The following is a 22138-nucleotide window of genomic DNA, read 5'->3' as shown; positions in this document are numbered from 1 at the left end:
CACTTCTCTCCAAGGCCCCAAAGGAAACTTCCATATCCGCCACAGATTCACCTGCACCTCCACCCACATCATCTACTGCATCCGCTGCAGCCGGTGTGGCCTCCTCTATATTGGGGAGACAGGCCGCCTACTTGCGGAGCGATTCAGAGAGCACCTCTGGGCCACCCGGACGAACCAACCCAACCACCCTGTAGCACAGCATTTCAACTCCCCCTCCCACTCCACCGAGGATATGCAGGTCATTGGACTCATCCACCGCCAAACCACAACAACGCGACGGTCGGAGGAGGAGCGTCTTATCTTCCGACTGGGAACCCTCCAACCACAGGGGATGAACTTGGACTTCACCAGTTTCTTCATCCCCCCTCCCCCCACCTTGTCTCAGCCGAATCCCTCCAGCCCGGCACCGCCTTCCTGACCTGCAGTCTTCTTCTTGACCTCTCCGCCTCCATCCTACTCCGACCTATCACCCTCACCTTGACCTCTTTCCACCTAATCACATTTCCAACGCCCCTCCTCCAAGTCCCTCCTCCCTACCTTTTATCTTCTCCTGCTGAACACTCTCTGCTCATTCCTGAAGAAGGGCCTGTGCCCGAAACGTCAAATCTCCTGTTCCCTGGATGCTGCCTGACCTGCTGTGCTGTTCCAGCAATAAAGTTTCAACAATAAATACGATTGCCCCTCGTAACAAAAAATGGAATTTAGTCTCTCAGATTACAGCCAGGTTACGTGTCTCTTGGAATACTCTGTGCCGCCTTCTGTTGAATCTTCTGTCAGGAATCCCCTTCTCAGTTTTTTTTAAACGATGCATTCTCTAATACAGAGATGACTGACGGCCAATTTCCCCCTCTCAATAGAACTGAGGACTCTTGGCTCTCGCGAGGGGGAGTTAGAGATCTGGGCGTTCAGTCGATTTTACCCTGAAGGTGGCAACACCAGTCAATGGAGTGGTCACGAAGGTTTCATTCGGCGGTGTGTAAATAAATTGTTTTCCTGGAAGCCAAGTGATTTGACCAGCTACATCACTCCTGAAATACCTCTGCCTAAAACAACTAAAAAAAGTTAGGGTCTGGGCTACCTTCCTAGAATGTTTTGAGGGGATCTTGCCTGGTCCATAACACTGAACACCTGCAAATTGTGTCTCCAGGAAGGATGTAGTGAAACTTGAAAAGGTTCAGAAAAGATTTAAATGGATGGTTCTGAGGTTGGAGGGTTTGAGTTATAGGGAGAGATTGAATAAGTTGCAGGTATTTTCCCTGGAACATCGGAGGCTGAGGAGTGACCTGGTAGATATTTATAAAATTATGAGGGGCACAGATAGGGTAAATAGTCAAAATCTTTTCCCCAGGGTGGGGAATCCAAAACTAGAGGTTTAGGATGAGGGGGAAAAGATTTAAAAGGGACCTGAGGGGTGACCTTTTCACGGAGAGAGTGGTGTATGTATGGAATGAGCTGCCAGAGGAAGTGGTGGAAGCTGGTACAATTTCAACATTTAAAAGGCATCTGGATTAGAACATGAATAGGAAGTGTTTAGAGGGATATGGACAAGTGCTGGCAAATGGGATGAGATTAATTTGGGATATGCAGTCAGCATGGACGAGTTGGACTGAAGGGTCTGTTTCACTGCTGTGCATCTCTTTTGACTCGAAGTCTCTAAAAGATACCACATTGCTTCAACCGAACCGTTACTGACAGATTGTGTGTGTGTGAACCCGAGAGGCCTAGTCGTAGAGATGTACAGCACTGAAACAGACCCTTCGCTACAACTCGTCCAGACATCCAAAATTTAATCTACTCCCATTTGTCATCATTTAGCTCATATACCCATCCAGATGCTTTTTAAATGTTGTAATTGTACCAGCCTCCACCACTTCCTCTGGCAGCTCATTCTGTACATGCACCACCTTCAGTGTGAAAACTTGTCCCTTGAGGTCCATGCTAAGTTGCCTGTAGTGTTCGGGTGGGTTACTCTTCGGAGGGTCGGTGAGAACTTGTTGGGCCGAAGGGCCTGTTTCCACGCTGTAGGGAATCTAATCAAAAGGCACCTGGACGGGTGTATGAACAGGAAGAGTTTCGAGGGATACAAGCCAAGTGCTGGCAAATGGGACTAGATTAATTTAGGATATCTGGTCAGCATGAATGAGTTGGAGCAAAGGGTCTGTTTCCAGCACTTGACCTATATCCCTCTCAACCATTCCTATTCATGTCCCCATCCAGATGCCATTTAAAAGCTGTAATTGTACCTCCCTCCACCACTTCTTCTGGCAGCTCATTCCATACATGCGTCACCCTCTGTATGAAAAGGTTGCCCTTTAGGTCCAATTTAAATATTTTCCCTCTCACCATAAACCCTCTGGTTCTGGACTGCCCAACCTCCAGGGAAATGACCTTGTTATTTGCCCTATCCATACCCCTCATGATTTTATAAACCCATATAAGGTCACCCCTCAACCTCTGACACTCCAGGGAAAACAGCCCCAGTCTATTCAACCTCTCAGCAACATCCTGGTAAATCATTTCTGGTAGAGAAGTCAATGATTTGGGTTAATAACTGAAACACTGACGTCACTGCTGGTGCTGCCTGGCTTGCTGCGTTCTCCCAGCCTCCTGCTTGCCGACTTTCGATTCCAGCATCTGCAGTTTGTTTTTGTCTCTCACGAATGGCAGAGCAGACTCGATGTGCTGAATGGCCTAACGTCTGCTTTGATGGTCTCACAGGCTGAGGTTTGTGCAGATTGTTTCAGTGAGAACGTGCAGTAGCGCCCAATGGATCAAAGTTCATGGAATCACAGAATCCCTACAGTGTGGACGCTGGTCCTTCAGCCCAACAAGTTCAAACTGACCCTCTGAAGAGTAACCCAATCAATTTCCCTATCCTATTACTCGACATTTCCCCTGACTAATGCACCACACCTACACATCCCTGAACACTGGGACAATTTAGCTTCGCCAATCCACCCTACCTGCACACCTTTGGACTGTGGGAGGAAACCGGAACACCCAGAGAAAACCCACGCAGGCACAGGAGGAGAATGTGCAAACTCCACACAGATAGTTGCCCCAATGCCGGGTCCCTGGCACTGTGAGGCAATGCTACTCACCACTGAGCCACCGTGGGAGTGGGTGCAATACAGCAGAAAACAAAACAAGCTCACCAACTCTCCCACTGTCAGACTGGGCAGGAGGTTCAGTCCTGGGGGTGACCCACAGCAGCCTCACCGACAGAATCCGATTGTTGGGAGCGCTGGTGCCCCCGCTGGTGCCTCTGCAAGTTGCAGGCCTGGGTGAATGCCTTCCCGCACTCAGGGCAGCTGAAGGGCCGCTCGCCGGTGTGAACCCGCTGGTGCTTCAGTAAGTCAGAGGAATTGCTGAAGGCCTTTCCACACTCAGGACAAGTGAATGGCCTCTCCCCGGTGTGGACCCGCCGGTGGATCAGCACGTGGGAGAAATTGCTGAAGGCCTTCCCACACTCGGGGCAACTGAAGGGCCTCTCCCTGGTGTGGACCCACCGGTGGGTCAGCAGGTTGGAGGCATGGGTGAAGGCTTTCCCACACTCAGGGCAGCTGAAAGGCCTCTCCCCAGTGTGGACCCGCCGGTGGGTCAGCAGGGCGGAGGAATCGCTGAACCCCTTCCCGCACACTGGGCAAGTGAATGGCCTCTTCCCTGTGTGGACACTCTGGTGCCTCAGCAGGGAAAAGGCCTGGGTGAAGGCCTTCCCACACTTGGGGCAGCTGAAGGGCTTCTCCCCTGTGTGGACCCGCCGGTGGGTCAGCAAGGCGGAGGAACTGCTGAACCCCTTCCCGCACTCTGGGCAGGCGAATGGCCTCTCCCCGGTGTGGACCCGCTGGTGCTTCAGTAGGTCAGAGGAATTGCTAAAGGCCTTCCCGCACTCCGGGCAGCTGAAGGGCCTCTCCCCCGTGTGGACCCGTCTGTGCCTCAGCAGGGTGGAGGAACTGCTGAACCCCTTCCCGCACTCAGGGCAGGAGAATGGCCTGACCCCAGTGTGACTGCGCTGATGAGCCTCCAGGACAGACGGCACATGGAAGCCTTTCCCACAGTCGCCACACTTCCAAGGTTTCTGCACGGGGTGGGATTCCTCAGGTTTCTCCATGGCTGAAGCTTCAACGGCACACAAACACGTGTACAGTCCCTCCCCGCCGTGAATTCCTCTTTCCAGGCTGGATAACTGTTTTAGGTTCCACACTCAGTGCGCTGTAACAGTAGGGTCTCTCATTCAGTCCCACTGATGCTGAAAACTTACTGAAACAGGGACCAAAAAACTTTGCTCCTTCTCACAGAATCTTAGTCAAAACTCGTTACAGTCCCAATGGACTGAACAACTGTCAGACATTGACTTGAAATTGAGGACAGCAGACGCTGGAGAGTCAGAGTCGAAAAGTGCGGAAAAGTACAGCAGGTCAGGCAGCATCTGAGCAGCAGGAGAGTCGGCGTTTTGGGCATAAGCCCTTCATCTGTTGATTTTTAAACTTCAGTTTTCAGATCAAATACTCTGTAAAAAGAGATTACAAAAGTCATCATTGTCACTGAGAAGGTCTGTAGCCTTAAAACTTGTCTTTAAACATTTAGACTAAATGTAATGCTGAATTATGGAACACATTTATTTCACTGGAACATAGACAGACAGCAAGGCTCAGAAAAGGGGGGATCTTAAAGAATGCAAAAGATAGGGACATCTGGGCTTACCAAGTGATAGCAGGATGCTGTAAGACAATTAAGAACGTTTGCCTTAGCATCGGTGAATCTGTATGAACAGGACACCAAGTGATAACATTCACAGCCGTTCCCTTGTGAAATTAATGACAGTGTTTCATTCTGACCCTGAAACGAAACTTGGTACTATCAAAAACTTTGTAATTAACGGTCAGTTGCTGTCAATTATAATGGATTCTTATACCCCTTGCAAGCAGGGCAGTCACAGAGAAAATAAATCTTTGCTGTTACAAAACCCTGAATTGAGAGTTCAAAAGGACACTAGAGAGAGACACCATTTTAATGCTGAGGCTGTTGAATCCAGTAGAAAATTAACTCTTAGTGCTTAGCTGCTATGGATTGAATTTAATTGCATTTTGAGACTTTTTGATGCTTTTGAGTAGCCAATTCTGGTTATGAAATGCAAACTCTGTAAAAGGAAATACTGATAAAGCTTTAACTTACTTGCTGTTTTTACAGACTTTACAGACTGCCCCACTGTCAATTCTAACTAATCAGATCTTATGTCTTATTTGAATTTCAAACACAAACTTGAAAAGAAGGCATGTTTCATTCGAAGACGAATGAATCAGTTTAAATGCAACCTTACAGTAACATCTCAGCCTCAGGTACAGAATGATTTAGTGTTTAAACAGCAGGAGTCTGCTCCTAGCTTAGAAATTATTCTGGGTCGAATATTGAAGAGATTCTTGCACAATGTGTCGGGAAGCCATTTTATGATTGAACGTTTGCCCTCCTTACTAAGAAGCCGTTTTATAAAACAACTGTATCTGACATGTGAGCTGTGCAAGGTTATCTTGTGAACTCTCCAATCAGCTGAGACTGGTACCTCTTTATGAGAGGAGTTTATCTTGCGAGCAGGCGCCTAACTCAACTGTTTTTCCCACCTGACGAATGGCTTAGGGCCTGTAGGAGCGATTAGTCAAGCTTCACAGATCTGTCAATTAGCTTTTCTTCCTTATGAATTATTGTCTTTCACTGTTATCTGTCTAATTAAGAACATGCAATTTCTTTTTCAAACTTTTGTACAAAGGAAGCCACTTTGTATCAATACATTGGAGTAGCCTGCTGGGCATTTGAACAGCTGGTAACCTACTCTCCTAGATTATTAGAACCTAGTTAGTTTAGCTGATAGGTATCAATGTTATGTTGTCACAGTGATGCTATTAGTGAATAAAGGGGATAACTAAAATTATACTAAACTGTCCATAACAGGATTTTATTCCAGACTTCCAAACAGTACGATTTCCGGGACAAATCAAGAGAGAGGCTTTACAGGTCTGAGACCACAAGGGATTCCCTGGGCCGTCTCAAATCTCCACTTTAACATCAGCCCAGGGTAGAAATTCAGAACAAGCAATTCTTTTTCTGCAAAACAATCTTTTCTTTCGTTATTCCACAAAATTGAAAGCACCATCCCAATCTCTCTCCCCCCCATCCATTCTCACTCCACTCTAATTCTCCTGAAGGATGCTAATTCAGGACCTTACAGGGCCAAAAAAGTAAAAACATCTCTTGAATAACTCTCTACCTGAAAGTTAACATTTTTCACGACATTGGGATACTGCTCAGTGTGAGCAGATCTGTTTTTGGGAAGCAAAGGAAAACTGTATAAATTCAGGATAAACCTGCAATACAGCATCTTTAGAAACAACCAGACACGGGATCAAGGCATTGACACCAACACCAGTGAGAAACTAAACATACAGACGTGGCAAACCATCAGTCTTTAATCTTTTAGAATGGGTTGTAGGTATCATTAATATGTAAATCTCAGAACTTCTTACAAATCACCTTCTCGAGATAACTTAAGGTTTGTAACAAAAGGTGACATCTCAGCTCAGACAATGCATTAAAGGTATGAGGTCACAGTCAGTCTGTATCCCAATTTTGAATCTGACAGGTTCTGTTTCCAAAGTGAAATTTACAAAATATTACATGCATGCATTGCCTGCATTGACTGCCAGCAGCCTGTGCATTTTTTGAACAAAATCAAATTTTTGGATCAGAAATTGGTTGCTGAAAGAGGGTGGTGGTTGATGGGAAATATTCATCCTGGAGTTCAGTTATGAGTGAGTTACCACAAGGATCTGTTTTGGGTCCACTGCTCTTCATCATTTTATAAATGACCTGGATGAGGGCATAGAAGGTGGGTTTGTAAATTCGCGGATGACACTAAAGTCGGTAGAGTTGTGGATACTGACTAAAGATGTTGTCAGTTACAGAGGGACATAGATAAGCTGCAGGGCTGGTCTGAGAGCTGGAAAATGGAGTTTAATGCGGAAAAGTGTGAGGTGATTCACTTTGGAAAGAGCAACAGGAATGCAGAGTACTGGGCTAATGGTAAGATTCTTGGTAGTGTAGATGAGCAGAGAGATCTCGGTGTCCAAGTACGTAGATCCTTGAAAGTTACCCAGGTTGATAGGGCTGTTAAGAAGGCACACGGTGTGTTAGCTTTTGTTGGTAGAGGGATTGAGTTTCAGAACCATGAGATCATGCTGCAGCTGTACAAAACTCTGGTGCGGCCAGATTTGGAGTATTGCGCACAGTTCTGGTCACCGCATTATAGAAAGGATGTGGAAGCTTTGGGAAAGGTTCAGAGGAGATTTACTAGGATGTTACCTGGTATGGAGGGAAGGTCTTAGGAGGAAAGGCTGAGGGGCTTGCGGCTGTTTTCGTTAGGGAGAAGGAGGTTGAAAGATGACTTAACTGAGACATAAGATAATCGGAGAGTTCGATAGGTTGGACAGTGAATGCCTTTTTCCTTGAATGGCAATGGCTAGCACGAGGGGATATAACTTTAAATTGAGGGGTGATAGATATAGGACAGATGGTCAGAGATAGTTTCTTTACTCAGAGTAGTCGAGGTGTTGACCGTACTGCCTGCAATAGTAGTAGACTCGCCAACTTTAAGGGCATTTAAATTGTCATTGGATAGACATATGAACGAGAATGGAAGAGTGTCGGTTAGGTGAGCTTCAGATTGGTTCCACAGGTCGGTGCAACATTGAGGGCCGAAGGGTCTGCACTGCGCTGTCATGTTCTATGTATCTATAAATATAATTCTACAAATACAAATTCACCCTATACACTTATATGCACGTGTGCGTGCATGAGAGAAAGCAAATGTCTATGTCTATGCTGTTTATCTCTATGCCTTTTTGATAACAAATGCTTTATTTCTGTAAATGTTGTTATAAATCAGAGTTGGGTACTAATAGTTAGATAGAAGGGAGACAGAATTCCTCAAGTTGGGTACCATAAGAATCCTGGGAGACCCTGATTTCTGGCTTACCTCCTAACGAACAAACATTAAACATGCTCACCTATTTATTCCTAATTTTGTTTCATTTTTCTTGTTTATTCCCCACTACGATAGTCTCTCTGGATGGTTGACAGGCTGGGGCAATGTGGGTTGGGCCTTGAGTGGCTGAATGTTTTATTGTTCTGGAAGGTGGAAAAGGGGGTCAAAGCTTCAGCAAAAACCCAGCAGAGCGGAGGACATACGACACCTTACTCTGTGGGAACAGGGAGATCAACAGAGGACAGAGAAATCAGGACCTGAAATCCGAGCTGACACCAGGCTACCCTGTGATCAGTGCTTTGATTAGCAATGCCAATCTTCTACCTTTACCGAGCTTCCCATTAAACCACTCTGTAAGGAGTCTCAGATCATAATTATTCTCTTCAATGTGTGCAGCCAATTCATTCACTTTTGTTACAATGCAGCACACATTCAGCTTTTACTTTTATTTTTTGTGATCTTTTGAATCCAGCTTTGATTGCTGGTACGTTTATCCTCCTTGTCCCTTTTTATCGTTCTCCAACGTTCATTTTCCACATCACCACACTGCTCACCGGCCTTGATTTGGATTGGCCAGGCTAAATTGCAAATTGTGTCCAGGGATGTGCAAGTTAGGTGGGTTAGCCATGGGAAATGCACAGTTATAGTTTCACAGTAATAGGAGCAGGAGTAGGCCATTTGGCCCATCCAGCCTGCTCTGCCATTCATTAAGATCATCATCTCAGCTCCTCCTATCTGCATTGTCCCCACTACCCTTTAATTCCCTACAATGCAATAACCCAGCCAACTGTATCCTGAATATACTTAATAAAGCTGCTGCTACTGCTTCCTTGGGCAGACAATTCCATAGATTCACCACATTCCAGGAAAAGCAGTTCTTCCTCATCTCTGTCCTAAATCTACTCTCCCTAATCTTGAGGCCATGTCCCCTAGTCCTAGTCTAATTCACCAGCAGAAATGACAGGACAGGATAGGTGGGGTGGGGGTGGGTCTGTGTGGCATGCTCTTCAGAGGGGTCAGCGTTGCCTTTATGGGCTGAATGGCCTGATTCCACACTGTAGGGCTTCAATGATTGTGTGCACTCAGGATGACAGCTCACAGAACCTCCCACTTTCTGCAAATCGAAAGACAAGTCCCACCCTGCCCTCTTGTATGTGTGTTCTGTAACTGCTTAATCATTTCTAGTGAATGCAGCCCACACCTCCCACTGCTGCCAGTAACCTTTACAATGCTGATGAAACAATGCAATATCTGCTGTACTGAAAACCGTAAGGCTTCTAACGATACCAGTTACTGATTCACCGCTCCTTCTGATGGACAGCGTTGGAAATACAATGTTGGAGGCTGAATGAAATGAGCAGTTTAAAACAAAAACTCACCTAACCCTTCACTAGGTTCTCCACTCAGCACACTGTACTTACTGCCAGTAAACCTGAAAGCACTTTTCCCCACAGTGCAATGAATTCCCACTTTCCACTAGAATTCCAGATGTGCTCCCTCACTCAGTTACTGTCTCACAACTGAAAGATTTTGTTGTAACTTCTGCTCCCAGTCAGGGCAAAACATCTTTGAAAACTGCTCTGAAAGTCTCTTCTTCACAACCACACTTCTACTTTCACTGAGGACGATTAGAGTCATACAGCACGGAAACAGACCCTTCGGCCCAACTTGCTGGTGCCGACCAGATATCCTAAATTCATCCAGTCCCATTTGCCAGCATTTGGCCCATATTCGTCAAAACCTTTCCTATTCATGTACCCATCCAGATGCCTTTTAATATGTTGTAATTGTACCAGCCTCCACCGCTTCCTTTGGCGGCTCATTCCACAGAGACATCACCATCTTTGTGAGGAAGTTTCCCCTCAGGTTACCCCTCTCATCTCAAAACTATGCCCTATACTTTTGGACTCCCATATCCTGGGGAAAAGATCTTGGCTATGCATCCTATCCATGCCCCTTATGAACTTCTATAAGGTCACCCCTCAGCCTCCACTCCAGGGAAAATAGACCCAGTCTATTCAGCCTTTCCCTGGAGCTCAAACCTTCCAACTCTGGCAACAGCCTTCTAAATCCTTTCTGAACTCTTTCAAGTATCACAACATCTTTCCTACAGCAGGGAGATCAGAACTGAGTGTGGTATTCCAAAACATGGTCTAACTCAATGTACTGACCAATGAAGGAAAGCATATCAAACAGCTCCTTCATTATCTGATCTACTTGCGACTCCACTTTCAAGGAACTATGAACCTGCTCTCCAAGGTCTTTTTGTTCTGCTACACTCCCCAGGACCTTAGCATTAGGTGTATAAGTCCTGCCCTGATTTGCCTTACCAAAATGCAAAATCTCATACTCATCTAAATTAAACTCCATCTGCCACTCCTTGGCCAATCAGCCTATGTAATCAATTCTAATTTATATCAAACTTTCTTTCCTCTCTCATTCCCAGAAAGCTGAAAATCCCCATCCCTCAGACTCTCCCCCATTCTCACTTTGCTGAACCTAATTCCTCTGTACCTCATCCTGAAGGATCTGGTCCATGCTGATTAATAGGCCCACACTCAGGGGGGGATCTAAATGAAACAGACAGAATGCTGAACAGCCAGGACAGAGTGGACATTGACAAGATGTCTCCATTGGTAAGAGAGGGGAAGACCTTTCTGAATGGAGATAAGAAGAAATGTCTTCAGCCAGAGAGTGCTGAATCTATAAAATTCATTGCCACAGGAGGCCAGGTCACCGAGTATATGTAAGACTGAGATAGATAGCTTCTTGAGTATCAAGGGAATCGAAGGTAATGGGGAGAAAGCAGGAGAATGAGGTTGAGAAATTTATCAGCCATGATTGAATGGCGGAGCAGACTCGATGGGTTGAAGGGCCTAATTTCTGTTCTCATGTCTTATGGTCTCACACAGTATGAGCAGGGGTAGACCATTTGGTTTTCGAGCTTGCGCCAGCACTGAACAGATCATAACTGGATATGAATATACTTACATCTGGGTGGATAGGTTGAGATGTTTTTCACTGGACTGTAGGAGGTTGAGAGGTGACTTTATAGAGAGGATTATAAGATCATGAGGGGTATAGATGAGGTGACCAGCAGATGTCCTTTCCCTAGGGTGGGGGTTTCAAGATGAGGGAGCAAATTTTGAAGGGGAGAGGAGAAAGATTTTAAAAATATATGAGGAGAACCTTTTTTTTAAGAAAGTGGTTTGTGTGTGGAATCAATGTCCAGAGGAAGTGTGGATGCAGGAACAGTAACAATGTTTAGAAGACATTTGGATAAGAACATGAATAGGAAAGGTTTGGAGAGATATGGGCCAGTCACTGGCAGATGGACCAGTTTAATTTGAGAACATAGCATGGACTAGTTGGACTGAAGAATCTGTTTCTGTGCTGTATGATCCTGTAGTTGTTCTCTACTGGTCTGAAAACCATTTTCTTGGAGATCCAAGATGGCGGTGGTCTGAGTGGTCTGCTGTGTTGGGCTCTGTGCCATATCCTCTGGCAATGTGGACCTTTACACCCCCCCCCCCCCCCCCCCCTCATTAACCATCCTTAGGAGAAAAAAATACTAATATAAACTTAGTGAACATCTGGAGCTGCTATAATTGTGGTTTGACAGCTTTAGGACCAGAATGAAAGCAAATGAAGGAAAGGGGCCGAAAGGGGTGCAGCAGGCAGGGCACTCCCCTACTGCATCGGGGGTGCCTGGAGCCATTGCTCAAACTCCCAGAGCAGTCCCTTTGGATTTAATGGGGCAGCAGTTACTCTCGGAGTTTGCCAAACTCTGAGAAAAGATTGAAGCAGCGGTGGAACCACTATCTGCCACGCTGGAAAAGCATGGAGCAGGAAATTCAAATGTTGGACCAAAGAGAATAGGCAGAGGAGGAGAGGACCGTGGCATCGGAGACCGTGGCGGAGGTCTCAGGAGGAAGGATCCAAACGCTGGAAGACCAGGTTCGGGTCCTTCAGGAGCAAGTGGACGACCTGGAAAACAAAAGTAAGAGAAAAAGCTTACAGCTCGTGGGTCTTCCGGAACGTGAGGAAGGCGAAGACCTCGTTGGAATCCTGGAGAAGTGGTTCCTGACGTTCTTGGGGCTGGAGTTGGAGTCGGGCCTGTTGGCTTAGAGCAGTCCCACCGAATTGCAATGTGCATGTCAGGACCAGACCCACACCCCTGCACGGTCCTTGTGCGACTCCTGCTTTATAAAGAAAAACAGTTAGTGATTGAAACACCAAGAAGACTGGGAAGAGATCCACTGGCTTTAATGCACAAAGGCTCAAGAATAATATCTTTTCAGGACTTCTCAGGAGCAAGAATTAAGAAGAGAAAGGGCTTTTAATGAAGTTAAGAGAAAATTAAGGGATCTGAACATTCAATATTCCTTGAGGTCCCTGGCCATGTTGCATTTCGCTCACGGGAGGTCGGTATCTCATTTTGATTCAACAGAAAAGGTGAAGGACTTTGTGAATTCTCTGAATTCAAGGACTCAGGTCAGGATGGGGCCATCGATATGGACAATGGTACAGTTCTTTCTGCCCCTTCTTTTCTTTTCCTCTCTCCATTTTTTTTGTGGTTATCGGCTTCTCTGTACTGCCTTGATGTAAAACCAGAATTATTTAGTATATCGGTCAGTTGTGCATTATGTGGGGACTTTTGTTTTAACTGCTGTCCTTTTGGTTTTGGTTTGGGGGTGGCTATACCTCTGGTTAAGATGTATGGAGAAGGGTTTTGTGTGTGTGTGTGTGTGTGTGGGGGGGGGGGGGGGGGGGTGGGGTGTGTGTTGGAGGGGGTGGGGGGAGGGCGGGAGAGGGGGGAATGGGCATCCATTTTTAACTCTCAGAATGTAAATAACGTTTTTTTTTCATCTGTGAATTGCCTGGGGCTAGGGCACGGCCTCAGCTGGAAGGATCCAGGATGTTAGCTATGGGTAAGGTGGGGGAGTTATGATAGGGTATTCTTCTCCTTTAGCTCTAAGAGTAGAGGAGTGGCTATACTGATAAGAAGGAACCTCCCTTTCCAGGTAATTGAGCAAATTAAGGATGAACTTGGACAGTTCATCATTCTTAAAGCTCAACTACATGGAGAAGAGTATGGCGTCCTGAATGTGTATCCTCCCCCACCCCACCACATGCACCCTCTTACATTTCTGATTGATGCAGTTGCTAAATTAATGAGTCTTGGGGTGCACAGCACAATCATAGGAGGGGATTTTAATCACCTCATAGATCCTGAGGTAGACAGGGTAACAAGGGGCCTCTCATGTATGACTGCACAATCTAAGCAGTTGGTGGACATGATTAGTTTCCCTACAGTGTGGAAATGGGCCGTTTGGCTCAACAAGTCCACGCTGACCCTCCGAAGAGTAATCCACCCAGACCCATTTCCCTCTGGCTAATGCACCTAACACCATGGGCAATTTAGCATGGCCAATTCACCTTACCTGTACATCATTGGACTGTGTGAGGAAACCAAAGCACCCAGAGGAAACCCATGCAGACACGGGGAGAATGTGCAAACTCCACACACAGTCGTCTAATGCCGGAATCGGACCTTGGTCCCTGGTGCTGTGAGGCAGCAGAGCTAACCACTGAGCCACCGTGCTGCCCCAGTGTGAGGAGTTGGGGTTAGTGGATGTGTGGACGCACCTCCACCTGAATGGAAGAGACTTTACTTTCTATTCCAACCCACACAAGTGCCACACGCGAGTTGACATGTTTTTTATGTCATCAGATATTTTGGATATAACACTGGCTTGTAAAATTGGGCAGATAGCTGTCTCAGACCACATACCAGTGTATTTAGATGGTAAAATCAAGGGTGGTGGAATGGATGCATGGCACTGGTGCACGGACCCATTCCTGTTAAGGAATGGCAAATTCGTTGAGTACATCAGAAGAAAGTTCAGGGTCTTCTGGGATATCAACTCAGGTAAGGCCAGTAATCCGGCAATACTGTGGGAGGCCACTAAGGCATATTTATGAGGCCTAGTTATTTCGTATTAAACAACTAGAAGGAAGCAGAGGGAGGAGCAACAACAGATGCTGAGGAAGTATATTATATTAGGCCTTCACTGGTCAAGCTGCAGCTCTCTGGGCTGCTCTCGACTCATTGCACACACAGGTGGCAAAAAAGGGTCCCCTTTGCCAAACAAAGATTGTTTGAATTTGGAGAACCTGCCCCTCCCCAGTATAAAGGCGGAACAGGTTTCCCTGTTGAATGCACCTATGACGATACAGGAGGTGCAGGAAACAATAAAGCATCTCCAGAGTGGCAACGCACCGGGGTCAGATGGATTCCCAAGTGAATTCTATAAGGAATTCATAAATGCCACCTCTGGGGATGTATAGCTATTCAGATACACAGGTTTGTCTTCCACCCTCTCTTAGGGAGGCTAATATCACCTTCATTTTAAAGAAGGGGAAAGAGCCTGAAGAATGTGCTTCATACAGACCCATTTCACTTTTGAACGTAGATTTAAAAATTCTACCCAAAATGCTGGCCCTGAGGTTGGAAAAGGTGTTGCCCTATATTATGAAAGATGATCAGATGGGTTTTAAGGGTCGTAGCTCCTCCAACAATATCAGGAGGGTACTGAACATGGTGCAGGTATGCCGCAAAGATTGATCCTGGGTTCGGTGGTCTCCTGAGACGCAGAAAAGGCATTTGACCGGATAGAATGGCTGTACTTGTTTGGGCTCCACAAACATTTTGGTCTGCGGGGATCCTTTGCTAGATGGGTGGTAGTGTTGTATAATGATCCTAAGGCAGCAGTCATCACAAATGGCACTAAGTCAGATAACTTTAATACTGGGAGAGGTAGTCGACAGGGATGTCTTCTTTCACCGCTGCTATTGATCTTGGCAATTGAGCCATTAGCTGAAGCTATCAGGAGGGATCCTGAAATAGTGGGGCCAGAGGTGGGAATGGGCGAGCATAAGATCACCCTATGTGCTGATGACATCCTTTTGTTCTTGGCCAATCTGGAGGAGTCAGTTTCTCGATTGATTCAAACAATTAATTTATTTGGCTGTTTTTCGGGCTACAGGATCAACTTTACAAAATCGGAAGCCATGCTGGTGGGGGGATTAGTGGAGGTGCCTGATCTGAAGGATGGAATGCAGTTCCTGTTTAGATGGTCGTCAAAAGGATTTTTGTATTTGGGAATTATTACCCCTACCTTCCACCACCTGTATAAGGCTAACTATGTACAATTACTCGACAGGATAAAGCAGGATTTGCAGCGGTGGGACGGATTACCGTTATCATGGTTAGGCTGAATAGCCCTGAATAAAATGAATGTTCTTCCTCGCCTGTTGTACCCCTTGAGAATGCTCCTGTTGTTGCTACCCAGATGAGTATTACTGAGGCTCAATGGTTGGCTAGGTTCTTTTATTTGGTGTCGCAGGCGCCCCTTAATTAAATTTACCAAATTGCAGCTCTCGCAGGGTGAGGGAGTGGGGTGAACCTTCCAGACTTGAAGAGACATCAAATATGCACTTTGTTACCATATCTGGGTGGCTGGGCATGGGGGTGATTCGAGGTCAATTTGGCTTGATGTTGAAGCCTCGCCGTTGCGATGTCCCCTAATTATTTATGGATAAGATTAAATCCATGACCGAGCAGTGTAAGAGTCCAATCATTTTAAATACTGTGAAAGCCTGGAGGATAATGAGGCAAGATGAGGGCAGTTGGCTTAAGACCTCACTGTTTACCCCATTGGTGGAAGCCCAAGGATTTAAACCTGGGGCAATGGACTCCAGCTTTAAGTCATGGGAGAATAAGGGAATCTCCTGTCTGGGAGATTTATTCAAGAGGGAGGTCTTGATGTCATTTAGCCAGCTAAGTCAGAAATATGGATTGTACCTATTCCGGTACTTTTAGATAAGGGATTATATACAGAAAAAGACGATGGTCCCAGCTCAGCTTTACAGGTCAGACGTGGAGAAAGAGTACTCCAGTGTGTTGGTGTTCCTTCAGTCAGTACTTTGTATTATTTACAAAAGGGACGTGCCTTATGGGACATGAAGGGAATCTGTAGGATGTGGAATCAGGGGCTCGGAGAGGATACTTCATTGGAAGTATGGAAAGAAATATGGGAAAATGTAAGGAAAATTTCAATACGTAACACAGCAAAGGCAATGAAATTGAAGATTTTACACAGGGCTCATATGGTGCCACAGAGGCTAGCTAAGTTCAAGAGAGGAGTATCACCAGGGTGTCCCAAATGTAAAATTAGTAGAGGCTCTCTCTCTCACACTGCTATTGGTCATTTTTTAAGATCCAGACTTTCTGGAGTGCTATAGTAAGGGAGTCGAAGGACATCCTTGGGATTGAAGTTAAAGTGGATCTGGCATTTCTTCTTCTGGGGTTGGCAAATTTGCCCTCTCCTGGGAAACATGGGAAGAGACTGTGTAACATTCTTACTCACTATGCAAGGAAGAACATTTTAATGAAATAGACATTGGGGAAAAAAACCCAGGTCTTATGGGGTGGCATCGGCTAGTGATGGAGCACCTCCCCCAAGACTACCACATGAATATGGTGCACCACAGAACAGAGCGGTTTTACAAGACATGGCAACCCTTTCTAAATTATATGGATGCAGACTTATCAGCAATATTGATTAGGGCCGTGGTATGCCATGGGAATCAGTTTGGGCACCAGTGGGGCCCTGGGAAGGGAGGCTGGGGGAAAAGATTATGGGTACAATAACTGGAGCTCCCAGGGATGGGAGCCTCAGTGGAGGTGTAGTGAGTGAAATAGAATAAAATAATGTGATGTAATTTAATTTGAATTCAGTTTAATTTAATTTTTTAAACATTTGATTGTAGTTTAGTTTAAGCTAAGTAGGTACGGTTGTTCTGGTAGAATAGTCGTTAGTTCATTATTAATAGTATCTTGATATGACATTGTTGTACTGCCTCTATCTTTCTGTATTTTGGTATTGTTCTTTTTTGTCTATAGATGTTTTGTAAAAGATTTGAAAAAGTTTCTAATAAAATAGTTTTTAAAAAATTTCCTTGCCTTCGCCCATAACTACTTTTAACATTTAAAATTCAGATAAACTCAGCTTTGAATATATTCAATGACCCCCTAACTGCAGGAAGACATCCCCACTTCTGAACTCAATTCCTCTTGCTAATACACCACTTGCCTTGCTCATTGCTTGCTGCACCTATCTGACAACTGGCATTGACTGGGATAGAAAGCCTGAGTAGAACGTAGCTGAGGCACCTTTGTACATCCACACATCATTCCTGATGAATGGTTTTTGCCCAAAACATTGACTGTCCTGCACCACGGATGCTGCCTGATCTGTTGTACTTTTCCAGCGCCACATTTTTCGACTCTGATCTCTAGCATCTGCAGTTCTCACTTGTTCCACATCCCAATATAAACAACGTATTTAAACAATGCATCTCCTTTCTGTTTTTATTTCACAGGAAAGACTATAACTTCACACTGTGTTACTGCATTTGCCATGTGTTTGCTAATTAAGACACAGACTTGAACCAACTTTGCTGCAGGTCAAGAACTGAACTCCAGAATGAAAAAATAAAATGGAAAAGGGGCTGAGAAAAGAGTGTGTTGTACTCACAGATGTTGGACAGAGGAAAGTTGCAGTCTGAGGTGAAGCTCAATTTTCATTCAGACAGACAGGAACAGCAACTACAGCTTCACAAGCTCATGGTCCAATGTCCGCATTCAGAGAATAGGTGCGCTCTCAATGGCAAGAAGACCACACTCCTTCCGGTCTTCTAGCGCTTTCTATAGGTCTATCAAAAGAATGTGGCGCGCTGTTTCCGCTGTCAGATAGGAGCATGCGCAGTATTTTGCTGACACCGGGACACATGCGCAGTATTTTGCTGACACCGGCGTACATGCGCAGTGCTTGCTGACACCGAGAAGCATGCGTAGCATGTCCTGTGGAGATGTTGGTATAGCCGACAGATTTTCAGTCCAAATGCTAATAGGAGAGAAAAAAAAAGACTGGTGCGACAACTTTGTTTTCCTGGGACTCAACATTTTATTCTTTTTGAACTTTGTCTGGCTGCTCAATTTTATATGTCTTTTCCCCAGGGTAGAGGAAGTCCGAAACTGGAAGGGCATCGGATTAGGGTGAGAGGGGAAGGGTTTTAAGGGGACAAAAGGGATCAATTTTCACGCAGGGCGTGGTACGTGTATGGAATGAGCTGCCAGAGGCCGTGTGTCAAGGCTGATACATTTACAACATGTAAAAGGTTTCTGGATGGGTTCTGGAAAGGCCTCTGTATGAATAGGAAGGGTTGAGAGAGATATGAGCCAAATACTGGCAAACAGATCACTAGATTAATTTAGGATGTGTGGTCGGCGTGGACCAAAAGGTTTGTTTCTGTGCTCTGCAATTCTATGACTCTATTTCTACATATTCTGTACCAATTTCACAAGACTAGGAATAGTTCATTCCTCCCTCACAGCCTGTTCTCAACTGTGGCTTAACTGCAAGTTTCAGAATGATGTCTGCAGTTTTTTTGAAGCAATTGAATATGCTTTCAGACTTTATTGATGTTTCTAAATACATTATTTTAGCTATTCTCAATGTTTTAAAGATCAGCCATTTCGCTGGTTCAGTGGTTAGCGCTGCTGCCTCACACTGCAAGGGATCCGGGTTCGATCCCACCGTCTGGCAACTGTGTGTGGGATTTGCACATTCCTCTGCCCTCCTTTCAGTGCTCCAGTTTCACCCATGGTCACAAAGATGGGCAGGTTAGGGTGGATTGGCCTTGCTAAATTGCCCCACAGTGTTCAGAGATGGGTTTTGGGGTGGGATGCTCTTCGGAGGGTCAGTGTGGTCTCGATGGGCCGAATGGCCTGCTCCCACAGTGTGCGGATTCTATGATTACAAGAGTTGTCAAACCAATTTTAATTGGTGAAGTAGAAGACCAGGAGGCAATCTTTAAGCAGTTTTCCATTCATTCACAGAGTGAAACTTTAGAATTGTATCACTCTGAGCTCTACTCCAATCTCCATTTACGACAGAGATGAGGAGAAACTTCTTCACCCAGAGAGTGGTGGCTGTGTGGAATGCTCTGCCCCAGAGGGCAGTGGAGGCCCAGTCTCTGGATTCATTTAAGAAAGAGTTGGATAGAGCTCTCAAAGATAGTGAAATCAAGGGTTATGGAGATAAGGCAGGAAGAGGATACTGATTAGGAATGATCAGCCATGATCATATTGAATGGCGGTGCAGGCTCGAAGGGCAAAATGGCCTACTCCTGCACCTATTGTCAATGTCAATAAATGTCTTTTTATCTGTCCTCAATCAATCATATAATCAATATGTCCCTCCTTAACCTTGATTTTTTAAAGTTAGCAGTTTCTTCCTTCAGATAAACCTTATCAATCAAAACACAAAACATCGTTTCAAACCTAATTAAAGATTTTTCAAGTTCTGTACAAATCTTCTGGGATCCCCAGTAATCACCCCATATGAGCTGTTATCTTCATCAAATAATCTGACAATTATTGACTGCTATCAAGCTCTTCCGTCCCAGGAAATTTCCTTTCTCTGCAAAGTTTGGTTCATGTTGGCAAGTTCAATCCTCCTCCATTTCCCAAGAACACAGTTTAAAACGTGTTACATTCTCAGTATCTGTTTAACGCTCAGTGGGAAAAACTGTTTTCAGTCTCACAGTTATACAGAATTCCTCCAAAATGTTTTTGAGGAATGCACTGCCCCCACAAGAGCTGGTGGTTCCACAGTTAAAATACTATTAACAGCACTTTTACTTATTTACCCACCTTCCCAGGATACAGGATTTCTCTCACCAGAAACTGTACCCCCTGAAAAAAATCCAGCAGGAAGATCATTATGCAGCTATCAGTAAAAATGTCTCATTTGGGTCACCCAGTGATAGAAATGGAAGAACCTGTCTCTTCAAGAGAGATATCCGCTGGCCTTGTGTTGGTGCTTGCTTGGTTGTCTTTGCTGTTTCCCCTCTAACTGTTCAAAACGTCTGGTTTTATACCCCAAAACATCAGATCATTTCATTGGTTTGGTGTCATTCCAAACAGTAAAATTCAAATTCGATAGGGGTATCGGGGCATACTTTAAACTGATTGGCTGAATTGAATTTGTTTTTGTTCCATGGCAACACAACCCCAGCTATTTGTTTCAACCAAATGTTACATTTTTAAATTGTTCAGCACACTTTGTGCTTTCAGTCAGTCCTTGCTCGCTTCCTCTCTCTCAAAAAGGTACACTACACACCTACACCTTCATTACACCATCCAAATGTCTTTTAAATGTTGTAACTATACCTATGTCTATCACTTCTGGAAGTTCATTCACTCACAAACTAACGTCTATGAAAAAAACGTTATCCCTCAGGTTCCTTTTAAAATCTCACTCCTCTCACCTTAAAAAATGTCTCCCAGTTTTTAATTCTCCTTCACTGAAGGAACAGACATTTGCTAATCACTTTACCTACAACCTTCATGATTTTATAAATTTCTACAAGGTCACCCTCAACCTCTTACGCTCCAGTGAAAAAAGTCCAAGCCTCTCCTTATAACTTGAACCCTTCATCCTGGTAACATCCTGGGAAAGCTTTTCCAAACCTTCTCCAATAGTATTCTTCCTATAACAGGGCGACCAGAACTGTACTCAGTACACTAAAAGTGGCCTCATCAACATCCTGTACAACCTCAACATGACATCCCAACTCCAACACTGAATGACGTGAAAAATGAAAGCAAGTGTGCTAAACTCCACCTTAACCACCCTGTCTACCGGTGATGCAACTTTCAAAGAACTCCCCCCCAGGTCTCTCTGTTCTACCATTTACTGTACAAGTCTTGCCCTTGTTTGCTTTACCAAAATGCAACCCCTCGCTTTTATCCACACGCTCTCTCTCAGGTACACACACAAATACACCCTTTCCACAGGCTTACACTCCATCACACTTACACTTTACCAAGTTAAAAAATCACACAACACCAGGTTATAGTCCAACAGGTTTAATTGGAAGCATTAGCGTTCAGAGCGCCACTCCTTCATCAGGTGGTTGTGGAGGACGCAATTATACGACACAGAATTTATAGCAAAAGTTTACAGTGTGATGTAGCTGAAATTATACATTAAAAATACCTTGATTGTTTGTTGAGTTTTTCATCTGTTCGAATACCATGATAGTTTCACTTTTTTCATATGTAAATTAAAAAAGGTTTTGTGATTTACATCAGTTACATTTTCAGGTTAACTGTAACAATTGACGTTAGCGAACACCAATTGTTACAGTTAACCTGAGAACATTTAAGGGGCATTTGGATGGGTATATGAATAGGAAGGGTTTGGAAGGATATAGGCAGGGTGCTGGCAGGTGGGACTAGATTGCGTTGGGATATCTGGTCGGCATGGATGGGTTGGACCGAAGGGTCTGTTTCCATGCTGTACATCTCTATGACTCTATTTACATATGAAAGAAGTGAAACTATCATGGTTTTTGAACAGATGAAAGACTCAACAAACAATCAAGGTATTTTTCTATGTATAATTTCAGTTACATCACACTATAATTTTTTGCTATAAATTCTGTGCCTTACAATTGTGTCCTCCACAACCACCTGATGAAGGAGCGGCGCTCCAAAAGCTAATGCTTCCAATTAAACCTATTGGACTATCACCTGGTGTTGTGATTTTTAACCTTGTACACCCCAGTCCAACACCCGGCATCTCCAAATCATGACACTTTACCAAGCATGCAAACACGCACTCTCTTATGTGCACACACACACACACAAGTCTACGGGGTGAATTTGGATTTTCAGAATTATATTTGCAGATACATTCAGTTTTCCACAAAATGTGTGCAATCTGCAGGCAGTCAAGCCATATCATATTTTATAAATCCCTACTTTGAAAATACAACCAGTCTAACTCAAGATTGGGATACAGACAGACTCAAACCTTACACCTTTAATGCATTGACTGAGGTGAGATGTCACCTCTTTTTATAAAACCTGAAGTTATCTGGAGAATGTGACTTAAAACTAGTTCTGGGATTTACATATTAATGAACAGAAACCTTCAACCCATTCTAAAAGAAGAAAGACTTAACAGC

The 22138-nt window shown here is 44.7% G+C and overlaps 1 protein-coding gene across 2 annotated transcripts in view; it reads right to left on the bottom strand.

Moving 5' to 3' along the window:
* The window catches only part of LOC148143355 (uncharacterized), a 352041-nt gene extending 334364 nt beyond the window's left edge, over nucleotides 1-17677 (bottom strand). Inside the window, exons 1-3 of one of the 2 annotated variants that reach the window (XM_087974129.1) lie at nucleotides 17638-17677; nucleotides 12054-12234; nucleotides 3156-4510 (exon numbers count right to left, since the gene is read on the bottom strand). In XM_087974129.1, the coding sequence (XP_087830255.1) occupies nucleotides 3188-4111 (924 nt within the window). In that variant the 5' untranslated portion in view covers nucleotides 4112-4510; nucleotides 12054-12234; nucleotides 17638-17677 and the 3' untranslated portion in view covers nucleotides 3156-3187. The remainder of the gene's footprint in view (nucleotides 1-3155; nucleotides 4511-12053; nucleotides 12235-17637) is intronic. The other variant, XM_087974130.1, reaches the window with a different exon arrangement.
* Nucleotides 17678-22138: the final 4461 nt, after the last annotated feature.

Source organism: Chiloscyllium plagiosum, unplaced genomic scaffold, assembly GCF_037043375.1.
Source record: "Chiloscyllium plagiosum isolate Xiang-an unplaced genomic scaffold, Cpla_swu_hap1 HiC_scaffold_27, whole genome shotgun sequence".
In the NCBI taxonomy this organism is placed as follows: Eukaryota; Metazoa; Chordata; class Chondrichthyes; order Orectolobiformes; family Hemiscylliidae; genus Chiloscyllium; species Chiloscyllium plagiosum.
Note: the sequence above shows the minus strand (reverse complement) of the source record. Positions and strands in the feature narration are given on the sequence as shown.